The sequence below is a fragment of the Scardinius erythrophthalmus genome (genome assembly GCF_964197995.2).
Source record: "Scardinius erythrophthalmus genome assembly, chromosome: 23".
Lineage (NCBI taxonomy): Eukaryota > Metazoa > Chordata > Actinopteri > Cypriniformes > Leuciscidae > Scardinius > Scardinius erythrophthalmus.
This window is the reverse complement of record NC_138243.1, coordinates 27,755,743-27,773,371: the sequence shown is the minus strand read 5'-3', so window position 1 is coordinate 27,773,371 and position 17,629 is coordinate 27,755,743. Positions and strand designations below refer to the sequence as shown.

General features: G+C 37.9%; 2 protein-coding genes across 5 annotated transcripts; one reads left to right on the top strand and one right to left on the bottom strand.

The window, feature by feature from the left end:
• Nucleotides 1-39: 39 nt before the first annotated feature.
• Nucleotides 40-11,890, bottom strand: ccdc62 (coiled-coil domain containing 62). Of its 4 annotated transcripts, none has more exons than XM_081354902.1 (14): nucleotides 11,235-11,693; nucleotides 11,116-11,156; nucleotides 10,237-10,374; nucleotides 9,875-10,070; nucleotides 7,715-7,881; nucleotides 7,512-7,613; nucleotides 7,252-7,423; nucleotides 7,012-7,128; nucleotides 5,537-5,625; nucleotides 4,694-4,794; nucleotides 3,872-4,378; nucleotides 2,636-2,747; nucleotides 1,723-1,941; nucleotides 103-666 (listed from the first exon to the last, which is right to left on the bottom strand). In XM_081354902.1, exons 1-14 carry the CDS (start codon nucleotides 11,293-11,295, stop codon nucleotides 616-618), a joined length of 2,073 nt encoding a protein of 690 aa, XP_081211028.1. In that variant the 5' UTR covers nucleotides 11,296-11,693; the 3' UTR covers nucleotides 103-615. The 4 variants fall into 4 exon arrangements, with proteins under 4 accessions (XP_081211031.1, XP_081211030.1, XP_081211028.1 ...); XM_081354903.1 differs by having other exon boundaries at nucleotides 9,875-10,067; nucleotides 11,235-11,672; XM_081354905.1 differs by lacking the exon at nucleotides 3,872-4,378 and having other exon boundaries at nucleotides 40-666; nucleotides 9,875-10,067; nucleotides 11,235-11,672.
• denr (density-regulated protein) lies at nucleotides 11,858-17,228 on the top strand. Its single transcript, XM_081354928.1, has 8 exons — nucleotides 11,858-12,034; nucleotides 12,770-12,880; nucleotides 12,962-12,981; nucleotides 13,138-13,222; nucleotides 15,822-15,941; nucleotides 16,502-16,618; nucleotides 16,706-16,845; nucleotides 16,933-17,228. Exons 2-8 carry the CDS (start codon nucleotides 12,781-12,783, stop codon nucleotides 16,975-16,977), a joined length of 627 nt encoding a protein of 208 aa, XP_081211054.1. The 5' UTR covers nucleotides 11,858-12,034; nucleotides 12,770-12,780; the 3' UTR covers nucleotides 16,978-17,228.
• The last annotated feature ends 401 nt before the right edge of the window (nucleotides 17,229-17,629 follow it).

The following is a 17,629-nucleotide window of genomic DNA, read 5'->3' as shown; positions in this document are numbered from 1 at the left end:
CCCGTCACGTCAACGAGTCACAAACAGGTGAGTTTCTTTGACAGGCTTTGTCATCCTTTACTCAATCTGAAATTGTATTTAACGGTCAACCAAGTCAATGGTAGCATGTAAAGACCTTTATTGTTCTCTTAAATGTCCTGAGATTATGCAAATACACTGTTTCAGTGGCTTTTGAAAGGCTGATGGCTCCTTCTCCTTACTGTGAGAACAACACTGGATTTCAGGTGTAAAAAACAACGATCTAGACTAGAGCCACATACCAGTTCATTATCTTAGAAACCAAACAGGTTAGATGACAGGGGAAACTGGAATGACAAAAAACAACCAGCGCCATTGTGTCATCTTGCAAGACAGGTTTAACACTTGAAGAAAGTAGTTTATAAATAACAAGTCTTAACATCTGTCCAGGCAGAGGTAGTGCTTTGTGTAGAATTAATCACTAATGCTTATTTTAGTACACATATCATAAAAATAGATTTTGATGAAAGAAGTAGAAATACAGCATCTGTAAAAATTACATGTTAGCTTTGCAAAACTCTTTGGTTGCCAAAAATGGATTTATTTTTCAGAAGCAGGAAGAGAAGATGAATCCGCCGGTTCTCGTGGCTCTATGGATTACTTGCTTCCTTGTAGCAAATGTGCGCTGATGCTCTGGGAGTCACTTTCCTTTAGGAAATTAAGGAGGAAATGCCATTTAGTTGCAGTTTAATCTTGAAGCATAATTTTTACTATGCGTTAAATGTGATGTAATATGTAATCATTCAGTTGGGGGTGAGCGATATGACCAAAATCTAATTTTATTAGGGATGCACGATACATAAGCCACCATATCGGTATCAGTCGATAAAATCTCATTTTTTATGTTATCGTTATCGGCCCGATAAGAACAATTTGGCTGATATATTAAAGCTGATAAATAATGGATTACGTCCTTCAGATGAGACACTTCAGATACATATAAAATTATAATGAGAACATCATTATAATTGTGTGCTTGAGACATGGATTTAATGGTGAGACTTTTGTTTTTGTAATCAGAAAAAAATTATATAAAAATTTGGATTTAGATTTATCGGCCAATCTATCGGTTATCAGCTTTCAGATATAAATAATTATTGGTTATTGGTATCGGCCAAAATGTTCATATTGGTGCATCCCTAAATTGTATTTCACGATTGCGATATATTTATTTTGGACACCACTGAAATTTCATAATTCTCATCACCATTTTCAACCTGAAAAACTTCAAGCACTGTATAAGCATAGTGTTCATGTAAATTAAATATTAATTTATTCTTATTAAAGTTACAGAAGTGATTCAGTAAAGAGCAGTGAGAGATTTTCTCTTTTTTGTTAATAACGACAGCAGGTTAATTGGCTGTTGTCACTTTAAGACCGACTGTACGGATCCTATATACTCATGCGTTTTCTTTCTCAACTATTTACGTTCACTTAAGACATAAATATTTGCAATGTTGCAAAGACATGGTCGCTTTGACACACAAGTATGTGTATTTAACAGTTCAAGTCCAATTAGTTGTCAAAAAAGCACTCAGTTTGATCAGAGACTCTCTCAGAGAGCGGGCGCATGAGTGCGAGTGTAAACGCGATAGATACGATAGTCCAAAATCTCTACCGGTTGACAAATGTTTACCGGTTAATCGTGTCTCTGGGTTATCACCCACCCCTACTTACAGCCTTCATCCTCTTAAAGGGACATACCCTGCATGGTTGGCTTTCCTCTTGGCTCTGGGTGGAGGATTGGGAGTGGCTGCCATAGCCATGGTTACTCTGGAGGTGACATTCAGCATTGCAGTTTATGGGGCTTTGAGATTTCACTGGGCTGTCAGATTTCCTGGCAGAGCTTTCCAAACTTGCCACCATTTCCTGAGATTCAGCAAGCAGCCGCTGTAAACGGCTTGTGGACGAGCTGAAACAATCCTGCGTGAGATGCAAATATACATGCGATAAATACAGAGATTGATAGCATGGATACCTTTCATTTAAATATGCCTAAAACACACATGTGAAATGAATCAACAAATGTGTTACTATTGCAATAATAATAATAAAATGTAAAAAATTGGTATTTAATAATAATTAATATTTTTAATAAAAATGTATATTATTATTTAAATTATAAACATTAAATCAATAAAAATATATATTACTATTGAACTGTAAAAAATTAGTATTTAATAATAATTATTAATCAAATGTATTATTTACATTATACAATTATTTACATAAAATTTAATCAAAGAAATATATTACTATTGCAATAAACTATTGCACTGTACAAAATTAGTATTTATTAATAATAATATACTAAATACTATTATTTTATTAGTATTTAAATTATAAAATATAAATTAATAAATATACTAATATTGCAGTAATACTATAGTACTGTAAAAAAATAAGTATTTAATAATAATAATCATTATCATCATGATCATCATCATTATTATTATTATTTTACAGAACAAATAGATGCAATTTAAATGTATTTGAAAATGCAGCAATTTTTTTATCCTGATTTACACATAAATACAGAAATCCATATAAATACAGAAAAATCCCTCAAGTACAAGTACAATATATGTAAAGTGTTTGTTGTGATGTAGTGGACAACCTCATTGCCATGGAGTTCAATGCTTATTGTAGAGTCGGGTAAACTGATAGAGCTCCGCCTACTATGGTGAGAGGGGGAGGGACAATCCAGGTGAAGGCTCAGATCTGCTGTGCTAGTTAACCAAAAGAAAGGCACAATTATTATCAGGCCAACAACATTAGGTGTGTTCGACTTGAAGCGGCGCTGCGCAGACTAATCGGTGTATGACATCAAAGTACCGCGAGAGCGATTCAAGCATATGCTCTCTAATCGCTTTCACGGTACTTAGATGTCATAGACTGATAGGTCGAACACAAGTCAAACACACCTATTAGCATTGATATCAAAACATGCCCAGATTAGATCTGCAAAGACATCTGCAAACTTTAGTGCAGTGAATTTTAATATGATAAAACGTGGTAAAAACAGAGCTGAAAGTTCACCATTGATGGCTGGAAACATTATCAAATTATCCAAATTCTGATGGAAGACAATAGAAGACATTATTTTGGCATTTTGAAATAATCACAATGGTTAAATATTAACTATTAATTTAAAGATGTTGATTAATGTATTGTAATGTAATGTACAACTTTATAACGTCAATCTCAGTGCTTCATGTGAGTGGGAGGGTGCTAAAGCACTCTTTTGGCTCGATTTGCTCGTTTCGATTCTCTGATTGGTGGAGATTTCTTTGCAGAATCATAGGTAATGTTTGTTTCTCACCAGGAATACCACTGTGAAACGTGATTATTTAATAAACAAGTCAAAATAAGTCATAATAATGCATTTTATAAACAAGTCAAAATTATGCATCGATTAACATCTTCGTAACTCAATGTTGTTGTTTTTTGTATCTTTAAAAAATCAATTCCTCTATGGAGAAAAATAATGAGATTTTTACTTTGGGAAACCAACTGTTGCACTATATTCTGTTTTGTGCCGCTCGAGGGATATAAAATACATGTTTCACCTTTAATAAACGACCAAAACCGAAAAATTATATTGGCATTTAGTTTGTGCTTTTAACATTCCTGCATAGCCAAGGTCATGGGTTTGATTCCTAGGGAATACATGACCTGATTAAATGCAAAACTCATATGCAATTGAAAACACTTTGAATAAAAGCATCTGCCAATTGTATGAATCTTTTATCGCAAATCTCAAGCAACTTCGCATTCGGATTCTGCAGAGCTTTCTATGCAGGCCTACATATGACTACAATCTAACCCACAAGACAAAGCCAGTTAATCCTACCAAGAGAATCTTGGATTGATATCCACATCGACAACACAGACAGGAGTTCCTGTCTCTGCATCATAGTCAATGACAGCCATTACATCCACGTCAGCTCTAGCATCTGAATACACTGCCTGACTCTGTGAAGCTTCTGATGGGCTGTTAGCGCATTCACTGCAGAGACCTGGAGGAGCGGACTGGATTAACAACTCAACACAGGTCTTCGCTCTTTCCTTCATTTCCTTCTCGGCTGACTCTTGTTCACTGACATCACACTGGCGAGTTGTACAGGGGTTCTTAACGCTGTTGGTGCCTGAGCAACTTTCCTCTATGGCTGACTGTTCTGCCACTTCATGGATCGTGGCGCTCAAAGTTGCGCCAAAGTCAGTCTGCGTTTCCATTTCGACACAAGGATGCTGCATTAAAACCGATGGGCCGAGTGTGGACATTAGCCCTGTTTCTAGTTCTGTCCCTTGATGATCGCTGTATTCTAGCACATGACTGTCTCCTAAACCAGAATCAGCCCTACGAACACAATAACACTCATAACTCAAGACGTCTGCACCAGGGTTATTATCCTTCACTAAAATGAAACTAAAGCTAATAAAGACATTTTTTGTAAACTGAAATAAAACATAAATATTAGATGAATAACTTAAAACGAACATTAGCCATGGCAACCAACTGAATTAAGTTGATGTTGAAGCACTAATTTATAACATTAATAACAAATATAATAGTATACAAATACTAAAATAACACCGGTCTGAACAGAAGTAAAGCAAGTGGCTGAAATAAGCAATTTAAGTTTATAATACACTGCACATTGTAGATGCCCACCTCTCACGTGACCTTTGACCCTCATAATGTCGGAGTGCCTCTCTGGCGCTCTCCAAGTTCAGCTTCAGCAGCTGGAGGTCGTTCTGTTGGTTTTCACACACCTGTCAGAAATACATGCATCAGTCATTCATTATGTCTAAACTTGGTGTGAAGCAAATCATAACCAATCATAACCAATCAGATGCTGTAGATCCAGTAATGTGGAGAAGGATTATGGACCAATGAGATGTCATGGAGGGCGGGGCTACCTAACTGGACCATGTGATTAAAAAAAAAAAACTGACCAAATGTGGTCTTGGCTGGTTAGGACACAAATATATTTTAAACATCAGATATGTTGATTGGTTTGGTCACGCCATACTTAAAATAAATAAGTTGTATACTTAAAATAAACTCGTAGAAAGAGCAATAAGCCCTGTGAAGCCGTGGTTTACAGTGATTTAAGAACAGCTAACGGACGTTGTTAGACACGACACAGAGCTTTAATAAAACAGCTAGTCCATAAAATATTAATTTTATTATTGATGTAAGGAGGTCACAGGTGTATCTTTGTAGACTAGTTAATGGCAGAATCAAAGACCGAAACTATCCTTAAAAACACAGAAAAACATTACAGTTGGTTTCAAACTAATGAAAGATTACTGGTGCTGTTTAAGAAAAGATCACGACCAAGTTAAATGTCAAGGAAAAGGAATGCAGGAAGTCTTAGATGCATGCTGACAAACTGGAAAAACTGCTCCAGAAGAACAAATGGAAAGGACAGATATTTAAAAAAATGAATGCCGACTGACATTGGACGATGAAAAAAGGGGGAGTAAAAAAAAAAAAAAAAAAAACCATCACCTGCCGCAGACAGACCAGCTCAGATTCAGCTCGGGCTTGTTTTGATCGGGATAGTTCAAGTATTTCATTCCTCCAGCTTTTATCTTCATCTGGACAACAGACACAAATACCATTTAAAACATTAATCATAAAGACAATACGATATGTTTTGAACTTTTTTAAAAAGATTTACATCAATAAATTTCCTTCTTAGGCATTAATAACATTGCGTAACAATGTGTTTGTGAACTTTAATTTAAAACAGTTACTGACAATATAATATCTTTTTTTAACATATTTTTCCAAACATACCCTTAAAATTCAAATTTCCGCAACAGTCTGAAAAAGCCTCATTTATAAAACTTTGCGTAGGATTTGCGTCAGAAGTGGCGAACGGATGAAACATAGGACGTACGTACGCACAGAAATTTTTGGATTTATAAAACCGTGCGCACGCACATCCTACGCAGTTTTCCCTTAATAAATCACAATCAATTCTAAATGTAGCACAGCTTTAGCGGCTTCATGTCACCCCCATAGTTGCCCATAAATAATCCGTGAAACGCCCAGAAGTTAATATTCATCGATTGCGAAATCATGGAAAACACAGAGAGGAAAACCAAGAAATGTAACTTCACTCAATGTGAAGTAGAAATTATCGTTGGCGAGGTGGAGAGGAGGAGTAAAATGTTGTTTGGAGGGCACAGTGTGGGCATTACTAATGCCAAAAAGGCACTTGAGTGGCAAAAGGTTGCAGACGCCGTTAATGCTACAGAGCCTCACAACCTCGGACCGTGGCCGAAATAAAAAAGAAATGGTCGGACATCAAAGTCGATGCAAAAAAATGTCTAGCGCTCCATCGCCAGAGTGTGTCTGCCATGGGCACAATTACGCATTGTGATGGCATCATGGCATTTTATTACCATCCATTTGATTGCATCTGACAAGCTACAGATGTGTTATGAGGATGAATTGCACAACATGCCAATATTATTGCAGAACATATTTCACTTTTCTTTTTGCAAATATGTGTTAATTTGCATGTCTGTTGTAATCTTCGTTTGATTTTGTTTGTTTTACACTGCAGATCGATCAAACGGGTGTTTGTAGGCTGTTAATTCTAAGACTTGCTTTGTGAAGTCTTCATGTTATTTATGAGAGACAGTATTGCCATTTCTTTTGCACAACGGTCTACAGTTTCACACACTTTCACGTGTTTCTTCCATCTGCCGACGGTGTCGCCATTTCTCATTTCACCCGTTTTTGTGCGTACGCCTGGGTCAGAGTTTGCGTGAAGGACCGCACATTTTCCCGTCAAGTTTGCTTTTTATAAATGCCAATTATTGCGTAGAGAGCGGCGTACGCCTTCTTTTGTGCGTACGCAACATTTATAAATGAGGCCCCAGAACATGCCTACGATGCTGTCTAGGTAGGCAGGACACTAGGGTTTAAAACAGAGCCTATCTTACACTATAAAACGTACAGTAGTGACATACTCATCCTCTGAAATTCAACAGCAGTGATCTCTTTCTTCAGAAGCTGGTTTTCCTGCTTTAAGCGGATGAGTTCTTCTCTCTGGTTGTTATTCTCAATGTTTTTTTCCTGAAGCTCAGCTGCAAAAAAAATATATATATTTTTACTGTAGATTTACAGTAAGCAAGAGACATATAAAGACATGGCAGGATTCCCGGCGAACACCAATCATGACTCTGGGATTGTTAAATAACCCTATCTACCTTTTAGTTGTGCGTTTTCATGTCTGTCCTCTCTGAATCGGTGTTTGTGTTCCTCCATTTCTCGCAGCGTTTTGCTCTCACGTGTTCGCAGCTCTTCAATTGATTTCTCTAGGTCACAAAGACGACCAGACAGCTCTAAAATGTGATTTGTGGCCTCAATCACATCTTTATCCTGATAAAAAAAGCATGCACTTACATGAATGTGTCTGATTCATAGGACATAAGATAAAGGATGTGTGAGTGTTTTGAGTCTCCGCTACCTTCAGTTTGAGCATGGAGCTGAGCTCTTCCTCGCGCACCTGCAGCTGCCCCACCTGTGATGACAGTCTCATGACTGTGGAGTTCAGACTCTGGTTCTTCTCCTGTGAGTGTCATTGAATTGATGCAAGATAAAAGACTAGAAATGACGGGATCAGGTATGCTAGACCAAAGGCTCCGAGTAAAAAAGAAAAATGTACTTCACCTCCAAGTCCTGCTCATGTCTGCTGGTGTTCATCTGTCTCCGGCTCAGCTCGTGAAGTTGCTGTTGGGTGGTGTTGAGATCTCTGTGCGAGTCTTTCTCTCTCGCTTCTGCCACCTTCGTCCGCCTACTGAGAGTTCTGATCACCTCATTACGCTTCTCCAGCTCATCTAGACAACCATGAGCAGAGAAGTTACACCATACCGTTTTTTTTAAAAGAAATGACTACTTTTATTCAACAAGGATGGACAAAATTAATCAAAAGTGACAGAAATGACAAAATCTATTTAAAAAACTTTTTTGAACTTTCTATCCATCAAAGAATCCAGAAAAAAATGTATTACGGTTTCCACAACAATATGAAGCAGCACAACTGTTTTCAACATTAATAATAATCATCATTTTAGAGTGATTTCTGAAGGATCATGTGATGCTGAAGACTGGAGTAATGATGCGGAAACTCAGCTTTGATCACAGGAATAAATTACATTTTACAATATACTCAAATACAAATCAGATTTCACAATATTACTGTTTTCACTGTATTTTTATATCAAAATGCAGCCTTGGTGAGCAGAAGAGACGCTTAGATTCAAGGAAAACTGAATTTCTTGCTACTTTGAATCAAAAGAGTTGATCATACTGTCCACTTATTTATTTATTCAAACTGGTCCGGATGCTCAAATTGTGCAACAATTCACATTGTTTTGTCTCAAGATGCACATCAGTTATGTTTTTTTTCAAAGGCACGTTTATAAAAGCTACATAAATGTCCTAATTGAACTAAGGTCTAATCCTGGCTTAATGTAAGCCCTGTCTGTGAAATCGGGCCTAAGTGTTTAATACAGAGGTCTTAAGGTGATGATACACTGGGCAACTTTTTGAGCAATGTTGCTGGGCAATGTTGCCGTCAACGGGCAACCAGGTGAGACACAGGGCCCACGACCGATCTAAATTATTCAGATAGAAATGTATTGCCCATTTTCAATGGGAAAGTGCCCAGGCAACAATCGCTCGGCAAGATCGCCCAGCAACATTGGTCAAAAAGTTGCCCTGTGTATCATCACCTTTAAAGTACAGTATCAAAAACAACCTGTTTGATTCTACAGGACAGAAAAAAAAAGTGGAAATGGTCATTTTAACTATATTAGTGTGTTTGGTGCAAAACTAGATGTACCGCAGGGCGGTACAAAATATGACCGCCGCTCAGGCCTGCACTGGCTTTCCACAAAAATAAATGACGTGGAGCAATTTGGCTGTATTGCGTGTTTATGTATATACCTAAAAAAAGTAGTAGTATGTGCATGTCTGTGTGTATGTGTGTGTGTTTGTGTATGTGTGTGTGTGTGTGCCTTAGCGTGTATGTGTGCCTGCGTACATGTGTGTGCGCGTGTGTGTGTGTTTGTGTTTGTGTGTGTGTGTCTGTGCATGTGGATTTGTATGTGTGTGTATGGGTGTGTGTCTGTGCGTGTGGATGTCAGTGTGTGTGCATGCTTGCGTTTGTTTGTATTCCTGCATGTGTGTGTGTGACAGTATCATCCTAAACCAGCAACCCTTCGCTCAACAGCACCATCTACAGGCCGATGAGTGTACAGTCACTAAATGTGCACATAAATGAATTTATTTTATACCCCCCCATGGATGAAATTCTACGAAACTTAGCAGAGGATACCCCCAGAGGATGTCAAGTTAATCATACACATGAAATATGGTGCAGTTCTGAACATCTCCACTGAAGATAGGGGCGATTAAAGTAGAATAATATTGCATTTTAATTTTTTATGGGAGTGGCGTAAATCACAAATGAGTGATTATGGGCTAGGTTGATGTGGGCCCTTAAGACCAACATACCATAAAAAATTTGTCATCCTCGGTGCCACGGTTCAGGTAGTTGCATTTTGGGGTTTGGGGGGCCCCAGCTCGGGGGGGAGTGGCCCCCGGGGACCAAACGAAATTTTTCCGTAAAAGTCTAGTGGGGCTACATGCCCACAAAATTTTATGTTCCCCGGTGTTTCGGTGTCCCTGGTATCGTTGACGGAAAATTCAGTAGGTGACGAAAAAAAAAAAAAAAAAAACTTTGACAATCCCTACATGACCGCTTTTGCTAGCTACGCTAGCGACGGTCATAATTATAAGTGAACTTCACACTGGATTCACTCTCACCCTCCATTCGGGAACATCTCTGTTCCAGGATCAGCACTCTCTGACGGTCCTGCTCCCAGGACAGCATCTGCTTGTGATGGGCAACTGCCATAGAGTTGAGCTCCTGGTCCCGGTCCTTTAATTCTGCCATGAGAAGCTGCATCTCCAGCCGCTGCCTCTGTATGGTGGAGACCTCCAACCCGTTATCTGGTGTCTGCTAACATCACAAAAACAGGACAATACTTGAGCCACAAACCCATCCAAAAGTTATTATGCCAACCAGTTTTAAAATGAAATAGTCTTCTGGAAAACTGGGAATTATCAAACAATAAGCAGCAAATGTGGGAAATCACTTTAAGCAGTTTAAAACAAAATGTATGTACCTGGAAGTTCTGCGTTAATGAAAAAGAGGACGATGGTTTTGAGAGATCTTGCAAACTCAGTGCTGCTGGTCTCGTTCTGTTTTCATCTTGGAGCTTGGTGGAGGAAACATCTGGGGTCTCATAAGCAGCAAAAAGATTCTGAAGAATTGAGTATCATAAAATGAGCATCAAATCTCTTTTATTTGAATTTAATATGTAACTGCTGAACACAAAATCACCATTACGATAAATACAAAGGAACATTTACACATTGCAATATACAAACAATGCAAACAAAACACATTAAAAGTGTAAAAAGTATGCATTCTGTTTAAATGCAAGATAAACATGCAATAAACATAACTTTTTTTTGTCATATTATTCACATATTAATGCTCTATTCTGCATGACCATTATTTTACATCCCTTAACCCTACCCAATACTTAAACTTAAACGATCCAACTACCTAACTAACTATTAATAAGCAGTAAATTAGGAGCTTATTGAGGCAAAAGTCGCAGTTAATAGTGAATATGTGTTCCTCATACTAAAGTGTTACCTAAAAGTTTTTTTTAAAGAGGATTATATATCAGTCAGAATTTAGGCCACTACTTATTTTTTATGATCTCTAATTTCCACATCTTAGAATAATCATAAATTCATCAAAACAATTTAAGAACACAAATGGAAGGAAGTCACATAGTGACTAAAAATATCCCAAAAATGAATACAGTAAAATTATTTTAGCTTATTCAAAGTCGACACCCATTGTGTATTTTACAGTATTGTAAGTTATAACTTTACCTTCGCAACAAACATCATGGGATGCTTATTAAATAGAATTGAAGGAGTTCTAATGAGTGATATTATAACATAAAACAATTTAAAAAACAACCAACCTTTTTTACAGGAGTACTGTGCCATGGCTCCATTGGATATCCTGTGAAATCATCAAATTACTTAATGTAATATAATAATCATCATGTTGAATTTCATTATTGTTCTAGAGGTTTATCACCTTTTGATACTGAAAAACTTCCAGGAGTTTTAGAGTTTCTGCTGTCTTTAAACCCCTCCATCTGACAAATAATAACACTGACAAATATCTGGACTAACAGACAAGTCCTCAAATTACATCTGACTTCCCTACGAATGAACAAAACACCAGATGCACAACTGATGCATCATTGTCTGATTATCACAGACCTCAGTCTAATTGCTTTTAAATATCCATTATTTAAGTGTAAACAATGCACTCGGGATTAAAAAATAAACAAATAAATGTAATTTAAACACCATAATTTCTATTTCCAAACTAAGATTAATTTATAAAAAATTAACAAAATGTGCAGTTATAAAAATGAATCTAGAATCATTGTTAAATGTAAATGACAAGAAGCGGGAATTATTGTCGGAATTCTCAAACGGCATGTTGTGAATGTGATCTGCGCTGAACGAGGCGTCCACCGTGATGCCTGCTTTAAAAGATTCGTTCAAAAATAGCTTTATGCGTTTTAATTTAATGAAATTACATAAAATGTCTTATCTAAACATATCTTTCTTAAATTAAAATTATTAATTCACTATTAACCTAAAAGACTCCACCACGACGTATGTACGTAATACGGCATAGGCGCAAACGCAGTTGTTGCTCTGCCTCAGACAGGCGTTGTCAGGACCCAAAGCCAAATCAGACAGTGAAGGTGTGCTGAGCAACAGTGAAACTCTTTCACCCGTTAAAGAACAACAACTATAGTTAATGTAATAATGATCAAGGTGTTACTCAAAAGCAAGTTAAACTGAGATTATACCAAAGGGGTATGTATGAGTTTGAGCGCGTGGCTGCTGTAGGAGAGCTGTGATTAGCAGTGGTGGCTAATGAATGGGAGCTCAGTGGTGTAGATGGATGATCATTGTGCGGAGGCTTCATGGTTTAAGTCACTGTCAGTGGCTCTGAAAGATGTTTCAACTATATTTGAATGCGTATGAGAGTGTATCTTTGATCAGAGCCATTGCATCTGGTCTTAGTGTGTTGGTTAGTGTCTCTAAAGCACCACTAGGGTGTTGCTGGTACTTGACATATAATGTGTTTACATGCGCTTAAATGCATACTTTTATGATCCAAAATGGAATGTTTTGAGAGTTTAATGAATTTGTATCAATTATAACGATTTCCCCCAAGGTTTGTTAAATAGTGCACATGTGGAAGGTCTCTCTGCTGTTAAATGGGCCTTGTGTAATTTAGATGAAGAGATCTGCACATCTTTGGTTATGTCCTTTTACTTTCAACCCAAAAACGTATGCCTGATGTGTAGTTAGTTATATCTGTCAGAAATTAAGTATAATCATCTTCAGACAGACCACATTTCTTTATGCACGTCATGAAGGCACCATATTGTTGGTTTTGACAGTGTTGCAATTTTTATTTTGCAAACTTAACAGTTTCCTCAAGCTGTGTGTGCTTTTTGCTGCATAATAGCTTAGAGTTTAAGCTGTCATGTATCAGTTAGCCATTTATGAGTCTAAAATAACCCTTCTGTATGGTTTGTGTAGATTCATGTAATATGGCTACTACTGAAAATGCAGAGTCAGGTTTATCAGAAAATAAAGGGGATCGGGCCGACCCAGATGCAAAATACCCACTGAAAGTTCTCTACTGTGGAGGTGAGCAAATACATGAGTTTTGCACTTGAAAATGCTAATTTCTAAATGAAATGTTATATAATTTCTGTCCTTTACTTGCAGTTTGTTCCCTGCCAGTAGAGGTGAGTACATACATAACATTAAAAAATATATATCTTCTTTTTTATGACTTGTTTCTTGACCTTTGGTTGTTTTTAGAATTGTTCAGTGAAAGCTTCATGAGTATGATGATGGCATTATTAAGTGAATTAATCAAACGTTTCTCTTTGCTCTGCTAGTACTGTGAGTACATGCCTGAGCCAGCCAAATGCAAACAGTGGCTTGAGAAGAACTTTCCTGATGTGTTTGCTAAACTGACTCTTGGTAAGTCAACTTTCTTTCACAGCAACTTTCATTTAGGCCCGGTTTTATGGAGCGAAATATGTGCCATAATTTAACAAACAAATCCAGCATTTTGCAAACAAACTCAATCTACTTTGCAAAGGAAAACTCGACTCGCAAACAAACTCAATCTACTTTGCAAAGGAAAACTCGACTCGCAAACAAACTCAATCTACTTCGCAAAGGAAAACTCGACTCGCAAACAAACTCGATCCACTTCGCAAAGGAAAACTCGACTCGCAAACAAACTCAATCTACTTCGCAAAGGAAATCTCGACTCGCAAACAAACAGAAAGCAATGTGCAAGCACAAAGGTCACAAATGCGTGCAGGCAGATTTTCTCACAAATGCGTCCAGGCAGATTTTCTCACAAATGCGTCCAGGCAGATTTTCTCACAAATGCGTCCAGGCAGATTTTCTCACAAATGCGTGCGTTTTCACACCGCAAGCGTCAGCGGCGCGTGAGCAGCGCGTATTTTTTTCGGCGTCCATGTTAATCAATGAGTGCATTCACTCCGCACGCAGAAGCGGCGCGGCAGCGCGTAGCAGGAGCAGAGCAGGAACAGCAGTGCCGCGATAGTTTCGGCGCCCAGTCTATTTTTAACGCGCCGCTTACGCTGAATTAAAGTGACACGCATTGATCAAGGCCAAAATACACCGCAGTTTTACCCCAAAAGCGCATTGATGATATCTATTGTGTTTTAAACAGTCACTCAAATGACCAACAGCAATTTAAAAAGAAAACAAATGTCCAAAAACAAACTTGTTGCCCGAACAATAAAAACAAAGACGAATCAAAAGTTATATAAATGAAATGTTAATAAAATAAGCTTCTTGACAAGTCTTTTCTCTTAAATGTATTTGAAAACGAAATAAAGCAATGCCAACTTATCCATTATAGAGTACTCTGTCTGTACACAAGCCGCGGTTCAGCCGCGCGTGACAAACGCTGCCAGTGTGAAAGCAAAACGCGCGTGTCCTGCTCCTGCTCACCATACGCACTGCTCCTGCTCTGCTCACGCTCTGCTATCGCGTGCAGTGTGAAACCGGCGTTAGTTCAATCGGGACATTTAAGTAGCTTTTATAAATGTGCTTAGAAATAAGCATTACTGGTGTGCATCTTGAGACAAAACAATGGCACTGACATGTTTTAAGATATATCAGTGCCAGTTGCTTTCAGCTAAAACAGCTCAAACATGCATTTTAGTCTGGGACTAGACTTAAAGGGCACCTATTATGACTCTTTTCACAAGATGTAAAATAAGTCTCTGATGTCCCCAGAGTGTGTATGTGAAGTTTTAGCTCAAAATACCCCACAGATAATTTTTTACAGCATGTTTAAATTGTCATTTTTTGGGGCTCAGAAAAACACGCCGTTTTAGCGTGTGCCCTTTAAATGCAAATGAGCTGCTGCTGCACAGCACACGGGGCGGAGCCTCACGAGCTCGCGCTCAGAGCCAGGACAATCTCATCTGATAATATCAGAACAGAAACTCTGTTGCGGTGTTCATTTCGACTCGGAGTCGGACAATAATGCCCACAGAGCCAGAGAATATATGCTGTATGGACATAGAACAGGTATAGTTTAGTTTAATTATGGTTATAACTCATTTGTCATCTGCTTTTATCCACTATTAATACAAGCCTGCTGTAGCAAAACCTGTCCGAATGATGATCAAAATATACTGACGAGTTCAGTGAAGTTTATTGTACATCACACAAAAGATGAGCGTTAGTTTTACTCCAGAGAATCTCTGTAAGAGCTGAATAAACACAGTATAAGAAGTGCGCATTAAAGTCTCATCCATAAACTCTCTCTCTCTCTCTCTCTCCCTTTCATTATCAACAACATACACAGCGAAGTACACAAAACACTCGTTACAACTAACAGTAAACAAATATACACACCTTTTCAGTGGGTGCTTAATAAACTGGTAAACCTTATATCCGTAAAATGACTCGAAGAGCTGTCATAAAGAGCGCGCTCGCACTTTCATTTCTTCCGTGTCCAGTCACGTTAGTCCTGTCGCTCCGGAGAGTGTAAGCTTGATCACAAACACTACTGATCCATCCTCGAGTAACAACGGGAGTAAATGAAGACTGCTATGTTCATTCTGACATCCATCAACAAAACACCTCAATCGCTTAGGAGACATTCTTGTCTACAGCGGCTCAAGCGTCGAACAATAGCAGACTCTGTGTCCAGCTCACTCAGGGCGGGTCTATGCTCAAACTGTAGCGTCAATCAACAGTCGTGGGCGGGACCTGTGAAAAGTGACGCCACATTGCCCCGAATCTGAGAACAGCTTGTTCTGAGTTACGATTTATGGGGATTATAAAAAAGCACTGGGTGGATTTTTATCATTATAGGGTGGTTGTGTACACACACTGCCAACACACATTTATGTTCAAACACCATGTAAAAGTGAATTTTGCATAATAGGTGCCCTTTAAGCCTCGTCTGTGAAACCGGGGGTACAAGTCACAAAAAAAGGGGGTGATATTTGGTCAGCACCCTTATGACATGCTGTTGAATCAGTTTGCCAGTATTTTGCTAACCAAATTCACTGCTGTTGTACAGGTACAGCACTCAAACAGGAAACAAGAGGAGGAGGAGGAGGCGGAGGAGGCGGCAGTGGTGGTGGTGTAGGAGAAGTGCCCCCTGCAGGAGAGGAAGAGGAGAAGAAGAAACAGAAGAGAGGTTAAACATTTAATTTTATATTTAGACATCTATAAACATAAGCATTTGCATGTGCTCCAAAGTGTGAATCTGCATAATTTGTCCATTGGCATTGCACACATCCAAAACGTTCCTGAATCTCTTAACTGTCCAATTAAAACATTTATTGGAATTTTTTTTTAAGTGTATTTTGGTTTTATGTCATTGGTTATTGATATCTTCAATACCAGGCCACTTTAATTTTTATGTCAATAATTAATTCAAGCATATCTCAGTGTTATTTTAGTATTATTTATATACTATTATAGAATTTACTGATATTTTGAATACTTTTATTTTTATATTTTCAGTTTAAGTTTGTCATTTTTATTATTATTTTTATTTCTATTTAGCTCTCATTTATTTTTATTTCAATTTTAATACTTCAACTTCATTAAAATTTCAGTTAGTTGCCAATGCAACATTTCTCATTTTAATTAAAGTTTTAAATCTAATATTTATATTTTGTTTTATTTTAGCCAGATTTTTTTCTCTCTCTCTAGCTATTAAAGTCTTTCTTATTTTTTTGTTCCCTTTTGCAGGTGGAAGAGGTCAAATCAAACAGAAAAAGAAGACCGTCCCTCAAAAAATCACGATAGCAAAAATCCCTAGAGCTAAAAAGAAATATGTCACGAGGGTGTGTGGAATGGCCACTTTCGGTAAGGCTGTGATTGTAGTAATAAGTATTAAATGTTTGTCATGTGTTTGTACCCTGCGGTAACTTGTTATTCTGTGGTCCACATCAGACATCGACCTTAAGGAGGCTCAGAGGTTTTTTGCTCAGAAATTCTCCTGTGGTGCCTCAGTGACAGCAGAAGACGAAATCATCATTCAGGGAGACTTTACAGATGACATCATCGACGTCATCCAGGAAAAGTGGCCTGAGGTGAGCAAACATCCCAGATCCCAGCGGCCAATCCGACCAGATGAACCATTATCAAAGCTTTTCTTGACATGTTCTCTAACCCGACAGGTGGATGACGACAGCATCGACGATCTTGGAGAGGTCAAAAAGTGAAGCCCCATATGCACTTTTACTGAAACTGATGCGACGTGACAGCAAACCTGGCCAAATGTACACATTGACATAAAGCCCTTTTATATCTATTTTATTTACTGTATAGAATTTCCATGGACTTGGCTTCATCCTTGGGGTTTTTCAGTTCTTGATAGCAGCTTTGTCACTTGGTTGCCAAATGTCTGGAAAGATGTGACTTAAAGCATTTCACACATGCAAACAATAGACTAATAAATTTCGGTCTCATTCGACACACTTCTGTTGTGTATTGTTTCTTTTATTGCTGAATCCAGTGCAACACTGTAGCCTTTAGTTTGATTTAGATATCCATTTTAAAAGTATATTCATTACATGTTCGCGAAAAAAAAAAAAAAATGTACTCGCCTTCATATAGTTCCGAAACCGTAAGACTTTATTTCATCTGCAAAATACAAAAGGAGATCATTTAAAGAATATCTAGTGGGGTGAATTCAATACAATGAGAATACACAAATGTGACTTACTTTATGGTTTCATTAAGCACACAAAAGTGTCAGCAAAATATCCATGCGGCTAAATGATCATATTCCTAGTGCTCCAGTCAGTTTTGGTGAAAACCAACCTGATGTTTAAGCCATAGTACAAAAACAAAACAAAAATCACAGCGGCTGCA

Bases quoted from the DNA above. Each gene is read 5' to 3' on its own strand.
- ccdc62 (XM_081354902.1), bottom strand. From the start codon at position 11,295: ATGGAGGGGTTTAAAGACAGCAGAAACTCTAAAACTCCTGGAAGTTTT. The intron at 7,614-7,714 runs GTGAAGTACATT...TGACACTCACAG, and splicing joins GACATGAGCAGGACTTGGAG to GAGAAGAACCAGAGTCTGAA. The intron at 4,379-4,693 runs GTGGGCATCTAC...TTGTGTTCGTAG, and splicing joins GGTCAAAGGTCACGTGAGAG to GGCTGATTCTGGTTTAGGAG.
- denr (XM_081354928.1), top strand. From the start codon at position 12,781: ATGGCTACTACTGAAAATGCAGAGTCAGGTTTATCAGAAAATAAAGGG. The intron at 13,223-15,821 runs GTAAGTCAACTT...GCTGTTGTACAG, and splicing joins GTTTGCTAAACTGACTCTTG to GTACAGCACTCAAACAGGAA. The intron at 16,619-16,705 runs GTAAGGCTGTGA...GGTCCACATCAG, and splicing joins GTGTGGAATGGCCACTTTCG to ACATCGACCTTAAGGAGGCT.